Here is an 18,366-nt window from a genome sequence, read left to right on the forward strand (position 1 = left end):
TCAGAGCCTGGAGCCTGTTTCAGATTCTGTGTCTCCCTTTCTCTCTGCCCCTCCCCTGTTCATGCTCTGTCTCTCTCTGTCTCAGAAATAAATAAACGTTAAAAAAAAAAAAATTAAAAAAAAAAAAAGAATTAGAAAAATAGAGAAACCAGGTGACAGACAGAAGGTGACAGAAAGAATTAAAAATAAAAAATAATTTAGGGGCGCCTGGATGGCTCAGTCAGTTAGGGGTCCAACTTCAGCTCACGTCATGATCTCCCCATCTGTGAGTTCAAACCCTGCACAGATACTGCATGGGATTCTCTCTCTCCCTCTCTCTCTCTGCCCCTCTCCCCTCAAATAAATAAATAAACATTAAAAAAAAAAAAAAAAGAGCAAAGCAACAGAGGGAGTAAAGAATAACATCCTCTAAGTATTTTTAGTATTATTTCCACTTTGTATCTACTTATAGCCAAATCTCTTATATATGGAATAGTTAAGGCAAGTGAATGGGCAACTGAGTCTTGTAAACAGTTCTGATTTAAATTTTTCGGGCCAATTTTTTTATGTTTATTTATTTTTGAGAGAGAGAGTGTGTGCGCATGCCTGTGGGGAAGGATCAGTGAGAGAGGGAGATAGAGTATCCCAAGCAGGCTTTGCGCTGACAGCACAGAGCCTGATGTGGGGCTTGAACTCACTAACTGTGAGACCATGACCTGAACCGAAGTTGGAAGCTTAACCAACTGAGCTACCCAGGCGCCCCAAACCAATTTTTAAATGTAACTATTTCTGTCTAAGTATTTCTTCTCTTAGGTTAATGGACTGCTAATTTTCACAATGTCTTGGAATACATATAAAATTTGTTTCTTTGACTATAATATATATTCATTTTTAAAATTTAGAACAGAGAAATAAAGCAAAAATAATCCTATGCCCTACAAGAGATAATTAACTTTGATATATTTTTCCACTTTTAATCTATCCACACATGTATGTATACACTTAGTCATTCATTGATTCATTTATTCTTTATTCTTATAAAATTAGGATCACATATAACTTCGCATTCTACTTTTTTCTCACTTGGCATTTTATTTTGAGCATTTCCTCCACATCACTGAATATTCCTCAAACACATAATTTTCATGACTATTTTACATTTCATCACAGTTTTGCCATTTATTACTAATATCAATAAGGGGTGAATTAACACCACAAAGACATAAGTTACCATTGATATTACAAGAATTCTTTTAACCATCATTACAAATAAACTTGCCGGTTACCTTTCTGTATATGGTCTTTAGTGCTGGATTTAAAGATCCCTTGCTTGTGTTTAGCCTGAAATTCCACGATTGTCTGATGGGTGAAGGTAATGACATAATTTCTCCACTTTCTTCAAACCAACTCTTCCCCTATCAAAAATATTCAAGAAACAGAGTAATAAGATATTTCGCTAAAAACAAACATCACATGCTCTGAATGAGTGATGTAACTTGGTAGCTGGCGTACTTGCCTCTTCTACGGTAAGTAGGCGATTTTCCATTTTGTTGCAGGTCTTTTTATAGATTTCTGGTTTTCTCTGAATATAGAATCCTTCATCTTCTAAAATGCGTGGCATCATATCTTTTGGCAGTTTACGCTGGTTGGCCACTTAATAACAAAACCTTGATATTACTCTAAAGTCCAAAATCCTAAACTGGTATTGACTAAACAAGAAGCAAAAGGTAATTATCATATCCCCTACCACAAAGTCTAGCAGGAAGTCTAAATGTATACATACAATGAATGAGCTCTTTTAACCAGTTTCCTTAAAGTCAGAGAAGACATGAGGAACAAATACAGAACACTTGCTCTAGTTTTAGCTCAGTAGTTTCTATCTATCCAGCATACAAAAAGCTATTATTCTACAATATGATTCATTCATGACTTAAATATTTCATTGTAAGGAATTTTACCTGGAGAATTACTTGGCACAAAAATATTTGCCTGTTGTTTTCTGATTTGTTCTTGATCAACTTCATATTCAGCAGCTTTTACTTCAAGTAAATCTGGAAAAATGACTTCCTGCATAAAATCTTCACCTTGGTCTTCAGCAAAATTTTGTAAATTATCATCAAGTGAAAAGTGTTTGGGATAGCTGTCATTTACTGATCTCTGTTGAACACCAAGAAGAAAAATAAGTAAATGTGTTGTCCCCAAGATTAATACATAGATAAATGAGATGTACTGGGACCTTGCTGTGAATTGTCTTTCTGATCCATGCCACCTAGTTCGAGTTCGAGCTGAAACTGTTACAATAAAATTTCATTGAACATAGAGGAACTCATTTAAGGCTTAACAATATGCAGTATGATTTTTCTCTATCCCTTCTTTGCAGTTCACAATGAAAGATTACTGGAATAGAACTATAATTCAAGCCCTTCCTCTCTCATGGAGAATGTCCTGAGATACTGGATTATGATATTTCAACCACTGAGAACTCAGTTGTAGGGCAAAGTCCAGAGACATCAGGTCATGCAGTCTTAAACTGCATTTTTTTTTCACCATTCAGGAAGGTGACCAGATCACCTTCCTGGTCTTTACTGTGCAGCTCACAGCAGAGCAGGGTCTGTGCTGTTAGGTGTTATGTGACAGGGAGTATGAGGTCAGAAGCATCCACCTAACTTTCCATGCATAAGTGTAGATGGATACACTTGAGTATGGTGTGGTAGAAAAGAGATATCACTGACTTCCCCCCCCCCCCCCCCCCCCCCATGTCACAGGAACATGTCTTGCTGATTGTGGTGTGATAGGCAGAACTGTCTGAAAATAACCTTGGACCTCACTTTGGGCTGTCCAGACAATATATTTGGGACCAGGACTCCCCTTTCTCCCAGCAGGAAGAAACTCAACCCCCGACAAAACAGTGGCTTTCTTCTCTCTGTGATGAGGAAGTCATCAGGGCAATGGCTTCTCCAGACAGCTCCTCTCAACAATCCAGACCTAGGAGCACCTGGGTGGCTCAGTTGGTTAAGCATCTGACTTTGGCTCAGGTCATGAGTTTGAGTGCCGGGTCAGGCTCTGTGTTGAAATCTCAGTGCCTGGAGCCTGCTTTGGATTCTGTGTCTCCCTCTCTCTCTCTGCCCCTCCCCCACTCATGCTCTGCCTCTTACTCTCAACAAAAGATAAATAAATAAACATTGAAAAAAATTTAAATAATCCTAAACCCGGACTCACTGAAGTCCAAGTAGCTGGTCTGCCTCACTGACCTAATTGCTCTCCTGCCTGTCCTCCAAGAAGGAAAGCAGCCATAACCAGAGCACCTGACCCTGGTATACTCTGCTGGCTGGCCTTTCTCTTGTTTTCCCAGAAAAGCTCATTCTTTAACCCATATTGTGAGACTCCAGGACGTCAAATGACTTGGCAGAGCATGCACATGTTTGAAACTTATTCAGCATCCATTGGACCATTCAATGAGTGCCTAATACGTTTCAGGAAGAAAATAAACAAATAGATAAGGGATATATGTTGGGTGGTGACAAGTATGTTGAGAAACAGAAAAGCAAGATAAGGGGTTAGAGAATACCAGGCCAGGTGGGTGGGGCTACTACTGTAGACAGAGTTGTCAGACACAGTATCTTAGATTATGTATCACTTGAACAGAGACCCAAAGGTAGTGAGAGAGAGAGAGAGCGTGAGGATAAGGGAAAATCTTCCTACACAAATAAAAGGTAGAAGTCCTTGAGGCAGGAGCATGCTGTGAGGAATAAGAAGGAGGCCAATCTGGCTGGAGTTGGGTGGGAGAAGGGCAAAGTAGTGAGCAATGAGGTCAGAGAGGTACCAAGGGGGCCAGGTCACATAGGCCTTGGAGGACTTGAGGTTTTGTTTTGAGTGACACAGGAAACCATTAGAAGGTGTAAGCGAAAGCATGGTCTTAGATCTTAACAGGATCACTCTGACCACTGTATGATACAGAAAATAGCCTGTTGAGGTAATAGTGAAAACAGAGGGTGACACTGATAATGATCCAGATGAGAGGTTATGGTGGCTTAGACTAGGGTTGTACCAGTGGGGGTGGTGAAAAGTGGGTCAGATTCTAGGATACTTTGAAGGCAGAACCAATGAGATTTGTGATGAATTGGATGTGAGGTATATTGTCATTTGTTTATTTATCTTCTTCCTGTAACACATTAGGCACTCAATGAATGTTCCAATGAGTGTTGAATAAATGGGTTTCAAACATGTACATGCTCCGCCAAGTCATCTGACCTCCCAGAGACTCATAGTATGGGTTAAAGAATGAATTTTTCTGGGAAAACAAAAGAATACCCGTATCTATAAAAGAGGATCCAAGGATGACACCAAGGTTCAGCTGAGCAGCTGGAAAATGGAATGGCCATTTACAAATATGATTCTATTCATATAAAAGTCCGTGTCCGTGCAAGTATGGGCATAAGCATAGAGAAAGATGTGGAAAATGATAGTGGTTTATCTCAGAGCAGTGGGATTTCCTGTGATTTTCAGTTTCTTCCACATGTTTTCTGAATTTTTAAAAATAATGTACATACTTTCTTTAAACTTTTAAAAGATAAAGCTCTTTTTATTATAGAAAAAACAACAATAACAAAGAAGGACCGAAAGGACCGGGGCAGGATGCAGAGAAACGGGGGTGGAAGGGAAAGGGAAGTAAATCAGAATGCAAATGGGTGTCCAAGAGGGACTCCTGAAGCCTGAGGGATTAGGAAACAGCTGAGGGGTGCCAAGAGACACTAGGTCCAGTAGTGCTGGGGGAGAGGACCAAGGAAACTGTGCAGAGACTGAAGGCAGAGAGGAGTTGGAGAAAGGGTAGAACAGAAGCAAGCAGGGACAGCGGTGGGGGGATGGACACTCAGGAGACGGGGAAAGACTCGTGAGACTAACTGGTACCGGAGGAGAGGACCACTAGGGAGTAACAGGAGGCTGAGGAGTTTGGAGAGAAGCGGAAGAACTGCTACAAATTAGAAGAGTCCTGGATCAGACCGGGAGGGAGGGAGAATCAGTTATCCACGGAGAGTAATGGAGATCATGGAGAACAGCGTGGGACACTTGGAGAGAAGGACAGGAACAACAAAAGAAAAAGAAAACACGGGTTTTGGAGGGAAAGCCGGTGCTTCCAGCTCTATTGATGTTTAACCCTCTGTGCCTGAGCTTCCTTGCCTATAAAGTAGAGATTATAGTAACACCTGTCTCACACGATTAGGATGAGGATTGGATGATATGGTCCATATTAAAAATTCAGTATAGCATTGGGCATCCAGTAAGCACTCGATCAATGTTTAGAATTATTATTTTGAACATATTCTTTTTTTTTTTAATTTTTTTTTTCAACGTTTTTTATTTATTTTTGGGACAGAGAGAGACAGAGCATGAACGGGGGAGGGTCAGAGAGAGAGGGAGACACAGAATCGGAAACAGGCTCCAGGCTCCGAGCCATCAGTCCAGAGCCTGACGTGGGGCTCGAACTCACGGACCGCGAGATCGTGACCTGGCTGAAGTCGGACGCTTAACCGACTGCGCCACCCAGGCGCCCCTATTTTGAACATATTCTTAATTAAAAGAGAAGAGGGTGACTCAGTAATAAAAATTTCATCTCCCATCCAAGTATTTCATTCTATGCCTTTAATAAAGAGTTCATTGTCCTGAGGCACAAGAGGAAGGGGAACAAATCCAACCTGCTCTGAACACCGGCCTGAATTGGAGCCTTCGTCACCATGCGGCATGAAAAACCAAAGGCCTTCATCGAATGAGACTTCAGTCTGTGGATTAAACAATGGTAAACCGGTATTCAGGGTGGAAATACTTTTTTCTGCTTCCAAGTGGAAGAAAAACTTTTGTGTAATGTGGTAAACACTAATTATTATCTTAGTCGTGAGCAAGGAGCACCAAGAGTCTGTTTGGTTCATTATGTTTTTTGGTTTTTGTTTTGAAGGTTCTGGTAACTGCAATAAGAAACGGAATGATGTAGAGCCCAATTCTTCTGCTTCCCAAACTATCTCTTCACTACTAAGAGTAGGAATACTACTACGAGTACTAATACTAAGAGGATTACCTTACAGTTTGACCAAAATGAAGGCACAGGGCAAACTCTTTTTTCTCCCAGTTTTTGGGTGCTCTGATGTGCTAACACACGAGTACCACCGCAGGGCATCTACAGTCTTTGCGGCTATAGGTAGTTCAAAGTATTAAAAGGGGCATATTCTTAGTTATAAGTTTGCTGATAAATAAGCTCTCATTTTTCAATACTGTCAAGTCTGAATCTTTTAAATGTAAATCACCGTTTCTTTCTCACACACATATTAAAATGAACTGTTTGTAGGGAGATTTGGGAGAGGAATTAATTCCATAATAAAAAGTAAAACTCAGGGGCGCCTGGGTGGCTCAGTCAGTTAAAGGATCTGACTTCACTTCGGCTCAGGTCATGATCTCACAGTAGTCATGAGGTGGAGCCCTGCATTGGGCTCCCTGCTGTCAACACAGAGTCTGCTACAGATCCTCTGTCCCTCTCTCTTTTCCCCTCCCCCGCTGGTGCCCGTGATCGATCTCTCTCTCTCTGTCAAAACTAAATAAACATTAAAAAAAAAAAAAAGTAAAACTCATAGTTACTAGAAGCCAAATAATTTTAAAATATGTAAAATACAAAGTTTACTTTATACCTTGTTTGTATCTACAATGCAACTGTCACATTAACTTTAAAAGTTATTCACCCTGGGGCTCCTGGGTGGCTCAGTCAGTTCAGCATCAGACTCTTGATTTCAGCTCAGGTCATGATCTCACAGTTCATGAGACTGAGCCCCACATTCAGGCTCTGTGCTGACAGCACAAAGCCTGCTTGGGATTCTCTCTATCTCTCTCTCCCCCATCAAAATAAATAAATAAACTTTAAAATAAAAAATAAAAAATTCACCCTGCAACAATGCTGCATATCTATATTGTCAGTATACACTTTACTTCCCTTCATCTCTGCTCATTGCAAAACCACTTGCTAAAATCCTCAACTTCCTGAGCAGATATTTCTATCTAGTGGTTGGTATGGAGAGTCTGAGAAGCCAATTTCTCCTCCTTTGAATGCATAATTCTGTAAGTTAACTAAAAATCGTTAAATCATACACTTAAAATGAGTGAATTTTTGCAACATAAAGTTATCTCTATAAAGCTGTTTTAAAAAGTGTAAAGAGGGAGGGGTTAAGATGGGGGACCCTGGACTTTCCTTGTGCCTCAAACACAGCTGTATTGCGGTCAGATCACTTGGAACACCTAGGAAATCGACCTGCCGACTGGCAGAAGGATCTCCACAGTTGGAGGGAGACAGCGTGGTAGGTGCGAGGTGCATGGAAGTGAATTGGGGGAGAGAAAAACAGTTCCGCCACGGAGGGGAGGGAACCCTTTCCATGGAGAGACCAAAGGGAGAGAAAGAGAGAGAGATTGAGAAAGTGTGGCATCAATTTCTCACAAAAGGAAAACCTCTCTGGACCACAGACTGGGGAGCAAAAAGTGCTGAGTTCCACAGGGTTGTTTGTCTGTCTGTCAGTGTGTTTGTTTGTTTTCCACAGGGTTTTTTTTTTTTCCACAAACTTCAACTGGAGCTCAAACTCTGAGGTTTTGGAAGTGCGCAACTTTCTCTGGAGCAGAGCTGTGACATGTGCTCCTGGGGAGGAGGGAGCTATCCCCTGAGTGCATAGTGTGGTACAGAGATCTCTGGGGCGCATTGTGAGAGAACATTCCCTTTCCTGGAGTACTTTTGGAAGAGGGTTTTTTGCCTCCCCAAGGACAAAAGACCCTAAGGGTGCCAGCCAAAGACCTTTCATCAACAGGGCACAGAGGTGCATCCAGGGGGACATAACCTCTGCTACTTTTAGCAGTGCTACTCCATAGATTCTGTGCACTGTGCAGGCGGGGGGCTGTTTTTCAGGGACAGAGGGTATCAGACACCGTGTGAAGAAGCTCTACTCTGGAGGAGGGGAATGGATCCACATGGTGTCAGGTCCTTTAAGACTTTGGGTTTTGAGCATTTGACAAAATACAGCATCTTTTCTTGATAAAAGCCCTCAAGAAAGTCGGGATAGAAGGTATCCTAAGATACCTAGGAATAAACCTAGCCAAAGAGGTAAAAGATCTGTATGCCAAAAACTATACAAACTTATGAAAGAAATTGAAGAAGTAATAGAGAATCACTCCATGGATTGGAAAAACAAATATTGTTAAAATGTCTATACTACCCAAAGCAATCTATGTGTTCAATGCAATTCCTATCAAAATAACATCAGCATTTTTTTTAACATTTATTTATTTTTGAGAGATAGAGAGTGAGAGCAAGCAGGGGAGGGGCAAAGAGAGGGAGAGAGAAGATCTGAAGCAGGTGCTGCGCTATCAACTAAGAGCCCAACATGGGGCTCAAATAATGAACCATGAGATCATGACTTGAGCCAAAGTTGGACACTTAACTGACTGAGCCACTCAGGTGCCCCAACACCAGCATTCTTCACAGAGCTAGAAAAAGCAATTCTGAAATTTGTACAGAACCTGAAAAGACTCCAAATAGCCAAAATAATGTTGAAAAAGAAAAGCAAAGCTGGAGGTATCACAATTCTAGACTTCAAGCTGTATTACAAAGCTGTAATCATCAAGACAGGATGGTACTGGCACAAAAACACATACATCAATGGAACAGAATAGGGAACCAAGAAATGGACCCACAAACATGTGGCCAACTAATCTTTGACACAGCAGGAAAGAATATCCAATGGAAAAAAAAAAAAGACAGTCTCTTCAGCAAATGGTGCTGGGAAAAGTGGACAGTGACATGCAGAAGAATGAACCCAGAACACTTTCTTACACCACAGACAAAAATAAACTCAAAATGGATGAAAGACCTAGCTGTGGGACAGGAAGCCATCAAAATCCTAGAGGAGAAAACAGGCAACAACCTCTTTGATCTCAGCCCCAGCAAATTCTTATTAGACATATATCCGGAGGCAAGGGAAGCAAAGCAAAAATGAACTATTGAGACCTCATCAAGATAAAAAGTTTGCACAGCAAAGGAAACAATCAGCAAAACTAAAAGGCAACTGATGGAATGGGAGAAAGTATTTGCAAATGACATAGTGGTTAAAGGGTTAGTATGAAAAACTATAAAGAATTTATCAAACTCAACACCCAAAGAACAAATAATCCAGTGAAGAAATGGGCAAAAGACATGAATACACACTTTTCCAAAGAAGACATCCAGATGGCTAACAGACACATGAAAAAATGCTCAACATTATTCATTATCAGGGAAATACAACTCAAAATCACAATGAGGTACCATCTCACAGGTGTCAGAATGGCGAAAATTAACAACTCAAGCAGCAACAGATGTCCACGAGGATGCGGAGAAAGGGGAACACTCTTACACTGTTGGTGGAAATGCAAACTGGTGCAGCCAGTCTGCAAAACAGTATGAAGGTTCCTCAAAAAATTAAACATAGAACTACCTTACAACCCAGCAATTGCACTATTAGCACATGCACCCCAATGTTTACAGCAGTGCTATCAACAATAGCCAAATTATGGAAAGAGCACAAATGTCCATCAAATGATGAATGGATAAAGAAGATGTGGTATGGGGCGCCTGGGTGGCTCAGTCGGTTAAGCGTCTGACTTTGGCTCAGGTCATGATCTCACAGTTCGTGGGTTCGAGCCCCGCGTTGGGCTCTGTGCTGACAGCTCAGAGTCTGGAGCCTGCTTCAGATTCTGTGTCTCCCTCTCTCTCTGCCCCTCCCCAGCTCACACTCTGTCTCTCTCTCTCTCTCTCTCTCTCAAAAATAAATAAACATTAAAAAAAAATTTTTTAAAGAAGATGTGGTATATATATACAATTGAGTATTACTTGTCGATCAAAAAGAATGAAATCTTGCTATTTGCAACAATGTGGATAGAAGTAGAATGTATTATGCTAAGTGAAATAAGTCAGTCAGAGAAAGACAAGTATCATGATTTTACTCATATGTGGAATTTAAGAAACAAAACAGATGAGCATAGGGGAAGGGAAGGAAAAATAAGATTAAAAACAGAGGGAGGCAAACCATAAGAGACTCTTAAATACAAAGAACAAACTGAAGGTTGCTGGAAGGGAGGTGGTGGGGACGGGATAAATGGATGATGGGCATTAAGGAGGTCACTTGTTGGGATGAGCACTGGGTGTTACATGGAAGCGATGAATCACTGGGTTCTACTCCTGAAATCAATGCTACACTGCATGTTAACTAATTGGAATTTAAATAAAAAAAAAAGTAAAAACAGGGCACCTGGGTGGCTCAGTTGGTTGCGTGTCTCTCTTGATTTCAGCTCAGGTCATGATCCCAGGATTGTGGGATTGAACCCAGCATCTGGCTCCACTCTGAGCATGGAGCCTGCTCAAGATTCTCCCCCCCCCCCCTTTCTCTCTCTCTCTCCCTCTCTCTCTCCCTCCCTCCCTCCCTCCCTCTGCCCCTCTTCCCTGCTTGCACTCTCTCTTTCTCTCTCAAATTAAAAAAAAGTGTAAGAAAATTTATTTACCTTAGGCCATTGATATATCTTATCATCAATGAGTAGGTGAGTTAAAGATTTTTCGCCTTGGCTAATCTGAAACACAACATAAATAAGTGGTATGGAAAAGTTAATCTTCACAAGTACGGCCACAATTGTGCTCATAAGTCTTTTGTCCAAAGGGATAAAAAACAAATTTTCTCAATGTTTTTCTTATTTTTTTCATTTTTTTTTCTTTTAGCAAGCATATACATGTTTTCTCTTGAGATGTCATCTAGCATGACCAACTCAACTTTGGCTTTAGGTTTGAAGAAAAAAAGCATGGAAAAGAACTTGAAGATGTTGGGATTTAAGGAGCTATATATTAAGGCTGAATTTTCACTCTTTTTTGACAAAGAAAAGTTTATTATGATGCATATTGCAGTAAACAGTAAATCTGAAAATAGGAAAGAAAAAAGAAGCATTACCTGAACATTTTTTAGTTTTTCTCTTACTTTGCCTCTTGACATTTCTATTACGTTTTGATTTTCTTCTGCATCTAAATCTACCAAGAAGTCAACATAATAACATAGAGTTCATAACACTTTCTAATAACATAATTAAATAGCAATAGTGGCAAAAGTACTTACTAAATAGCTAAATTGCATGTATTTCTAAAGATTATGACAATTATGAAGACTCGGTCATTGCCCCATGTGAGCTCAGAACCTAAGACCATGGCTGTTGTCCCTTCCCTCTTTTTCAATCTGGACTAAAAACAGGATGGAATTTTGTTCTTTTTGTGACTTTTCCCCTAGCTCCTGTATCCTCAGCTATCGGCTAGAGTTTTTCTTTGTAGTCAGGCAAAAAAAGAAAAAAAAAGCAAGCTCAGATAAGCATGAGAATAGTCATATTCTATACAAACTATCCCGCAGAATATACAAATAACAAAGCAAGGTTATTTCAATCTGATTAAACTGGAGAAAAAGGAATCTGAAAGGAAGAGAGATAAGTTTCTAGGTACCCATTTTAACTACTAATGTCGGTTCTGTAAAGTCAATATAATACTACCAACCCCCCACTTCTGCCAGCTCTTAGGGATATGAAACATAGGGTATAAAGAAGATTCCGGTGTTGTGTGCACTCCAACCCATGTGTAATTTTCTGCTTATCCACCCGACAATCCACCAGATGGCCTGAGAAGGACAGGGGTTGTGCTGTCCTATGTACCTTAGAAAATGGAGGGCCTATTGGTTATTCGACCTAGCATTTGTCTTTTTCTTCTCCTTTGAGTACTCAAAGGTTGCATAGAGGCTGGTGGAAATAAAGCCTAAGTATAAAGCTAAATCACTGTATGTCATGAGAATCTTACTGCAGTATTCCTTGGTAAATTTAAAAATTGCTGGTTGGTTTTATACTCTACTCCCAGAACTTAGAATGGCAGATGCCACCAAGTAGGTGCTCAATAAATGTTTGATGGATGGATGACCAGGGTTCAACCATATTTATCTGTGTTTCTCCCTGAGCTCTACACCTTCCTGAAGCAGGTTCTGTATCTATGTATCTTTACGGTCTAACACAGTCTCAAGCACTAGTGGCTTCTCCACATTTGTGAAAAGGGTTAGAAAACAAAACTTGGCTTTATTACACATATTTACTATGTATTTTCTTATGCCCATCTCGCATTATCCGGGTAGTTTCGTTTCTGTTTGAACCCATCTCTTAAGAAACTTGGGTTCCCAGCTGAAACCCGAGAATTAGATGTAGATGTACATCTTTAAAAAACAGAAACCAACAGTATCAGAGTGGTGGTATACTTATTGAGAAGCATTTTGGAGATGCTTGTCTATATTTTCTTCTGCACTGTTATCTTCTGACATCTGCAAAGAAGTTGAGGTGGGGGGTTACCTTGCATCTTTTTGTTTTATCTTTTCAGGTGGTCATCAGCCCTTTGAAAGTCATCACCTTTAGTATGCCAAGTCTTATTCTTTGCCTGTTTTCTTAAATTTCACCTTTTTATCAACTGATATGAGCTCTTTAAATATGGTGGATTTTAAATTAAGAAACTGCTCTCTGTAATATCCAAAAGGACATTTGAATGACAAAATCCAATGCGTAAGTTCTTAGTGTTCACGTATTGCCAACTTCACATATCTTTTAGGAGGGTCAAATAAGATCAGACATATGAAAATACTTTGAAACCCAACACTATCAGTGTTAGCTATTCTTTGATTACTCTATAGCATCTGATGATGTTGGGCACCTTTATTTTCTGAAAACTTTGTATGTCACTGTTCTCCACTCTTCTACCTCTCTGGCGCCTTATCCCGTGTATTCTTCAATGGTCACACTTCTCTTCATAGCTTAAATGTGGGCATATTCCAAGGCCTCGGAAAGTGTGTGCACGCATTCCCAGGGCTTCCCAAATCTCTGTCCAATCTTGACTGCTATCCTGAATACCATATTTCTAGCTGCCTACTGGTTTTTCCGATTGAATATCTTACCATTATCAAAAACTCAGTATGTTCAAATGAGCTTTTATTTCTTTTACAGTTTTTTAGGCCTTAATATTCTGCAGTTACACCATACTAGCGATGTTAAGTCTTTTTTTAGGACAAGATAGATTATGAGTTTGTTTTTCATTTCAAGTTTAAGAAATACAATGGCAAAAGACTCCTTAAATTACAACTAAAACAAAAGACGTTATCACAGTAAGAGCCTCGTCTACAGAGTTTCTGAAAGAACTTCAAAATCTACCAGTGCTTCCTGGACCACACTTAAGAACTATTGAGGGGTGCTTGCGTGGCTCAGTCGGTTAAGCGTCTGACTTCGGCTAAGCGTCCGACTTTGGCTCAGGTCATGATCTCACAGTTTGTGAATTCGAGCCCCGCTTCAGGCTCTGGCTGAAGGCTCAGAGCCTGGAGCCTGTTTGGGATTCTGGGTCTCCCTCTCTCTCTGCCCCTCCCCTGCTTGCACTCTGTCTCTCTCTCTCTCTCTCTCTCTCTCTCAAAAATAAACATTAAAAAAATTTTTTTTAAAGAACTACTGAATGAGGCCAACATAAACTAAGATGTTCTGTTTTTATTAAACCTGTAGTATCTTCCTCAACACAATTAAAAATACCTAATTCTACTCTTGACCAAGGAACAGCAATCCTTCAAGGTGGGATGGAATATCAACTTTGGCAAGTGACTGACAGAGGTCTCCCTTTAATTCCTAATAAACTCATCCAGCATTTCAGGGTTCTGCACATTTCTCTGTAACTTCCCACTAGAAGGCAGGGATAAAACAGGGATAAAACAGTGATGCAAAAGGTGAAAGAATTCACCTGGGGCAGAACAAAGGAGCTAGAAGTTTACTGACTCCCCACAAGGAGGCAGGGAACAAGACAGTAGAGGAGAGGCTGTTTGCCTTGAGGCAGTGGGAGAGGGCTGTTTTTAAAGAGGGAAGGTGAAGAGGTGTGGCAATGAATGGAATTCCCCCTTTTTTGGTAACTGTGCCTGGTTGTAAGTAGCCCTTCAGTTAAGGCCTCTGGATATTTTGAGGCCGGTGGCCTGATGGGCCTGTCTGTGTTTCACTGCTCAAGCCTATTTGCCTGAAAGTGGTCTCCACATGAACTATATGACTTGAATATAGAACCAAATATATCACATTGTTCAGGATTATCCTACATTTATAATTGGGCTATTAGTATAATCAAGATCCTTATAAACTCCATCAATCCCTTACCTTTTTTTCCATATCTTCTCTCCTCTTTGAGATCTTTTTCATGATGGTTCTTTCATTTCTACTTTCTAAATAAATAAGAAAATAGTCTTAAGGATGACATATTACTGAAAGTATGATGTGATATTTAAAAGTATGCTACTTAAATTTAACTAGAAACTAAACAAAGAAATATGCCATCACTTTTAATATGCAGTAAAAATGCTGGTTAATGTAATAAGACATGTAAAAGAAGAGGTATAACTATTAGAAAAGAGAAGAAAAAGTTATCATTGTTTGTAGAGGATAGGTTTTTATATGTAGAAAACCCAGGACACTCAATCAAAAAGTTTAGACACAATTAGAAAGTTAAGTGGCAGAATATAAGATCATGTATATAAAAGTTAATAGCTTCCCTGTATATTAATATGACAGAAAAAAACTTTCATAATAGCAATAGAAAAACATTTTCATAATACCTAGGAATAACTTCAATTAAAATATGTGGGAACCCTCCCAAACTATAAAACTTTAGTGAGAAAAAATATCTGATTAAACATGGAGATATTCACCAGAGGCAGGGAGATTGGTTAAGAGGCCATTATAATAGTGGAGGTGAGAGATACTGGAGATCTGGATCAAAAATAGACGTGGGTGGGGCTCCTGGGTGGCTCAGTCAGTTAAGAGTCTGACTCTTGATTTTGGCTCAGGTCTGGATCTCACCATCTTGGGATAGAGCCCCACGTTGGGCCCCTTGCTGAGCATGGAGCCTGCTTGGGATTCTCTCTCTCTCTCTCTCTCTCTCTCTCTTAGTCTCTCTCTCTCTAAAAAAAAATGGAAGTGGGAATGGAGGGTGGAGAAAGATTCATTTAAAAGGTATAAGTCACAAGATCTCATGAGCAATTAAACATAGGACAAAGTGAGGGAAGAATCAAGGACTCTAGGTGTTTGGTTTTAGTCATCGAGAAGAAGTATCATTTCAAGTATTGTCAATGCAGGAATGAAGGTGGAGTAGGGAATCAATATGTTCAATTTTTGGGTGTTACTAATGGATGTTTATAGGACATTCAGGTGAGACATCCAGAAGATGATTAAAAATACTGTATAAAAATAAAAAAATTAAAATACTGGGGCGCCTGGGTGGCTCAGTCAGTTAAGCGTCCGACTTCAGCTCAGGTCATGATCTCACGGTCCGTGAGTTAGAGCTCCGCGTCGGGCTCTGTGCTGACAGCTCAGAGCCTGGAGCCTGCTTCAGATTCTGTGTCTCCCTCTCTCTCTGACCCTCCCCCGTTCATGCTCTGTCTCTCTGTCTCAAAAATAAACAAACATTAAAAAAAAATTTTTTTAAATGAAAAATAAATAAAAATACTGTATAGAAGAGAACAGAACAAAAGAGAAGTCTAAATTAGCAAAATTCTTTGTTTAATCAGTAAATAGACATTTAGGAAATAGATTTAAGACTCTTTAAAGCATCTTTAAAATTCTTCCTAACAACGTACCTAAATTAGGCACAACAGGAATATGATGTCAGGAAAACAATTTTTAACTTACTTTGCATTCTGCAAGAACATCTAAAATGAACTTAAAATCAATATCTGGCTTACCAATGCCTACACCTGTAAATTTTATCTGCTAAGCTTGGGGAAACATTAGCGACAACACATCCTACAGATAGTTAAATTACAATAAATCAAATAAAAAACTTATCATACGAGAAATTTTTAACCAGATATTGTTTTGCAGACTTGGTGATGTTTCTAACCTGGTTCATTTATTATTCCATAAGATAAATAAATGATTATAGGCAAAATATTAGATAAAATTGAAGATCTGGAAAAAACTGCATTTGCTTTTTGAAAATTTGCCTTAGGGAAAATTGTGACTCATACCTTCTTACGGCAATTCACTCCTCTTTATTAAAAAATTGGCTCCAATAAGAGACTTAAAAACTGAGAACAATCTGAGGGTTGATGGGGGGTGGGAGGGAGGGGAGGGTGGGTGATGGGCATTGAGGAGGGCACCTGTTGGGATGAGCATTGGGTGTTGTATGGAAACCAATTTGACAATAAATTTCATATTTAAAAAAAATTGGCTCCAACAGTTAAACCCAATCTTCTCTTCAAGATTATTGCTAATTTACAATTCTTGCAGTTAAAGCTCTTTCTAAAGGGTAAGGAAATTGAGGATTAGCTTTTTTTTTTTTTTTTTTTTTTTGGATAAGATGACCTGGAGGTCCATAGTCAAAACCTGAGAATTAAAATCAAATAGTTCATTCATTCTTTTCTAATCCAGAGCAAACGTAAGGCAATTTATGTGTAGAAATGCCACTTGCTTAGCATTTAGAAATCTCTGTGTTCTGCCAATTTATCCAGTTACACCTTTATCACCAAGGTGATTGCTGAAGTGAAATTTTATGTTGTCTGTAAATTTAACACTCAATCACCTTGATTACTTCTGTCGCATGCCATTTGATTTCAGGAGTGTTAGCAGAATAAAATTACAAAAAAACTCTAGCATATGGAATGGTCACAAAATGCATATTCTGTTATCTAGTATTATTTCTTTGGTTAATTATGAACTAACTAGAAGTTTGTTTTTCCTTTAGTTCTCCCCCAGCTCTTGGAAATCTTTCCAAATGCATTAATCCATCTTCCTTCCTTAGCGGAACTGAATTCAGTCTCAAATCCAATTTTATCTCTATCTTAGTTCATCGATTGTCACAGAGTCTGATCAGCCCTTTTTGAACTCCCGTAGAGCAGTGTTTCTCAAATAATGCCTTCCCAGACTTCTTTGATTTGCATTATGATGGTATGCAAAAAACATAAAACCTCACTCAAAGTTATGATACAATTAAGGTAATGGATAGCATTTTGCCAACATCAAAATTTATTAAATATATGGCAAATATTATTACTAAGATGTGGAAAAGGTGGAATTTAACAAAAAATTCTACAATTGGTTAAATACAACAGCATTATTTCACAAGATGTTACAAAAAGCATCCTGGCTTCCAGGTGTTTCATTACCTGACAAATTTGAAAACAAATACCTTTTAGTTAACTATAATCTTATTTTCTAAAAGAAAAAACTAGGAACAAGTGGCCTAACAAAGATTTTCTGTGAATTCATATAGAAGTCTTGGAAAGGCATCAAAATGGAATCATCCACTGCACAGGACTAAGCCCCCAAATCATCATAAGCTGCTCCTGTAAGTCAAGAAAGATTTGGGTTCACTTCCCTTGAGACTTCAGGCACATAAAAACTGAATAATGCCAAAACAGGTTACAAAAACTATGGCATATTTTGAAAGTTTATAACACACACACACACACACACACACACACACACAATATAATGTAATTTTGCTACTCCCAAGTTAATTACAGGATTTATAAAAAATGTACTAATTCATAGAGCAATAGTAGGTCCAGAAACTGGACACAGGTAAGTCCTGTGATGTTGTCTTTTATTTAAAACTGACAACATATCGCAGTGCCTGTGCTTTGAGTTTCAGTCCGAGAGAAAGTCAAAACGAGGGGCCCTTTCTGAAAGTGAGGCTAAAAGACCACTTGGTCTGCCTCCCCGGCTAAGCCCTGCTTCCCACTCTCCAACATACACCTTCCACTATAGCCTGACCACTCTTCTTGCCACTCCCTGCCACATCCATCCTTTGATTTTTGCAGTTTTCCTCTAATCTAGAGCATTTCACGTCTCAAAGCCTAATTCAAACCCCGCATCTTCCAGAAAATTGTTACTCTGACCCTTCTGTGACCTTGAAGAGCACTTACGATTGCACTTTTTCTTCTTACATCCTACTTTGCAAGTTCAGCTTTCTGCCTACCATAACGTGAGGATGAGAGCTGGGGTACGAACTCATCCGTCCGCCACCAATCCTAACAAGATGTTCAGCACACAGTAGACAATAAATAACATGGTCTTGGATTTGCTGCAAATCAAGCTCGACTCCCGAATGCTGGAAAATGGGAGTGTTTCTCAACCCTCCCAACTCCCAAAGGGCATGATTGACAGGTCGGCCAGGTTCTGGGAACTACAAGTTTCTAGCGGCCTGTGCAGGTCTCTGGTTACTGGGGGCCGCCGCTGGTTTTGCCCACAGAGCAGGACTCCAACAGACAAGATAGTGGGGTCCACGGGGCTTTAACAGGCAGTATGACATTC

General features: G+C 39.6%; 1 protein-coding gene across 13 annotated transcripts in view; it reads right to left on the reverse strand.

Annotated features, from left to right (window-relative positions):
- CC2D2B (coiled-coil and C2 domain containing 2B) overlaps positions 1-18,366 on the reverse strand; it is a 93,230-nt gene that overhangs the window by 74,621 nt on the left and 243 nt on the right. For 6 of the 13 annotated variants that reach the window (XM_078434673.2, XM_078434671.2, XM_078434664.2 and 3 more), the window contains exons 2-7: positions 14,215-14,279; positions 10,537-10,602; positions 5,673-5,756; positions 1,938-2,136; positions 1,496-1,632; positions 1,266-1,394 (exon numbers count right to left, since the gene is read on the reverse strand). In XM_078434673.2, coding sequence (XP_078290799.2) covers positions 1,266-1,394; positions 1,496-1,632; positions 1,938-2,136; positions 5,673-5,756; positions 10,537-10,602; positions 14,215-14,279 — 680 coding nt within the window. Of the gene's footprint in view, positions 1-1,265; positions 1,395-1,495; positions 1,689-1,937; positions 2,137-5,672; positions 5,757-10,536; positions 10,603-10,973; positions 11,051-14,214; positions 14,280-17,978; positions 18,344-18,366 lie in introns of those variants that run through there. The other 7 variants (XM_078434666.2, XM_078434667.2, XM_078434668.2 and 4 more) reach the window with 6 other exon arrangements.

Source organism: Panthera onca, chromosome D2 (assembly GCF_046562875.1).
Source record: "Panthera onca isolate mPanOnc1 chromosome D2, mPanOnc1 haplotype 2, whole genome shotgun sequence".
In the NCBI taxonomy this organism is placed as follows: Eukaryota; Metazoa; Chordata; class Mammalia; order Carnivora; family Felidae; genus Panthera; species Panthera onca.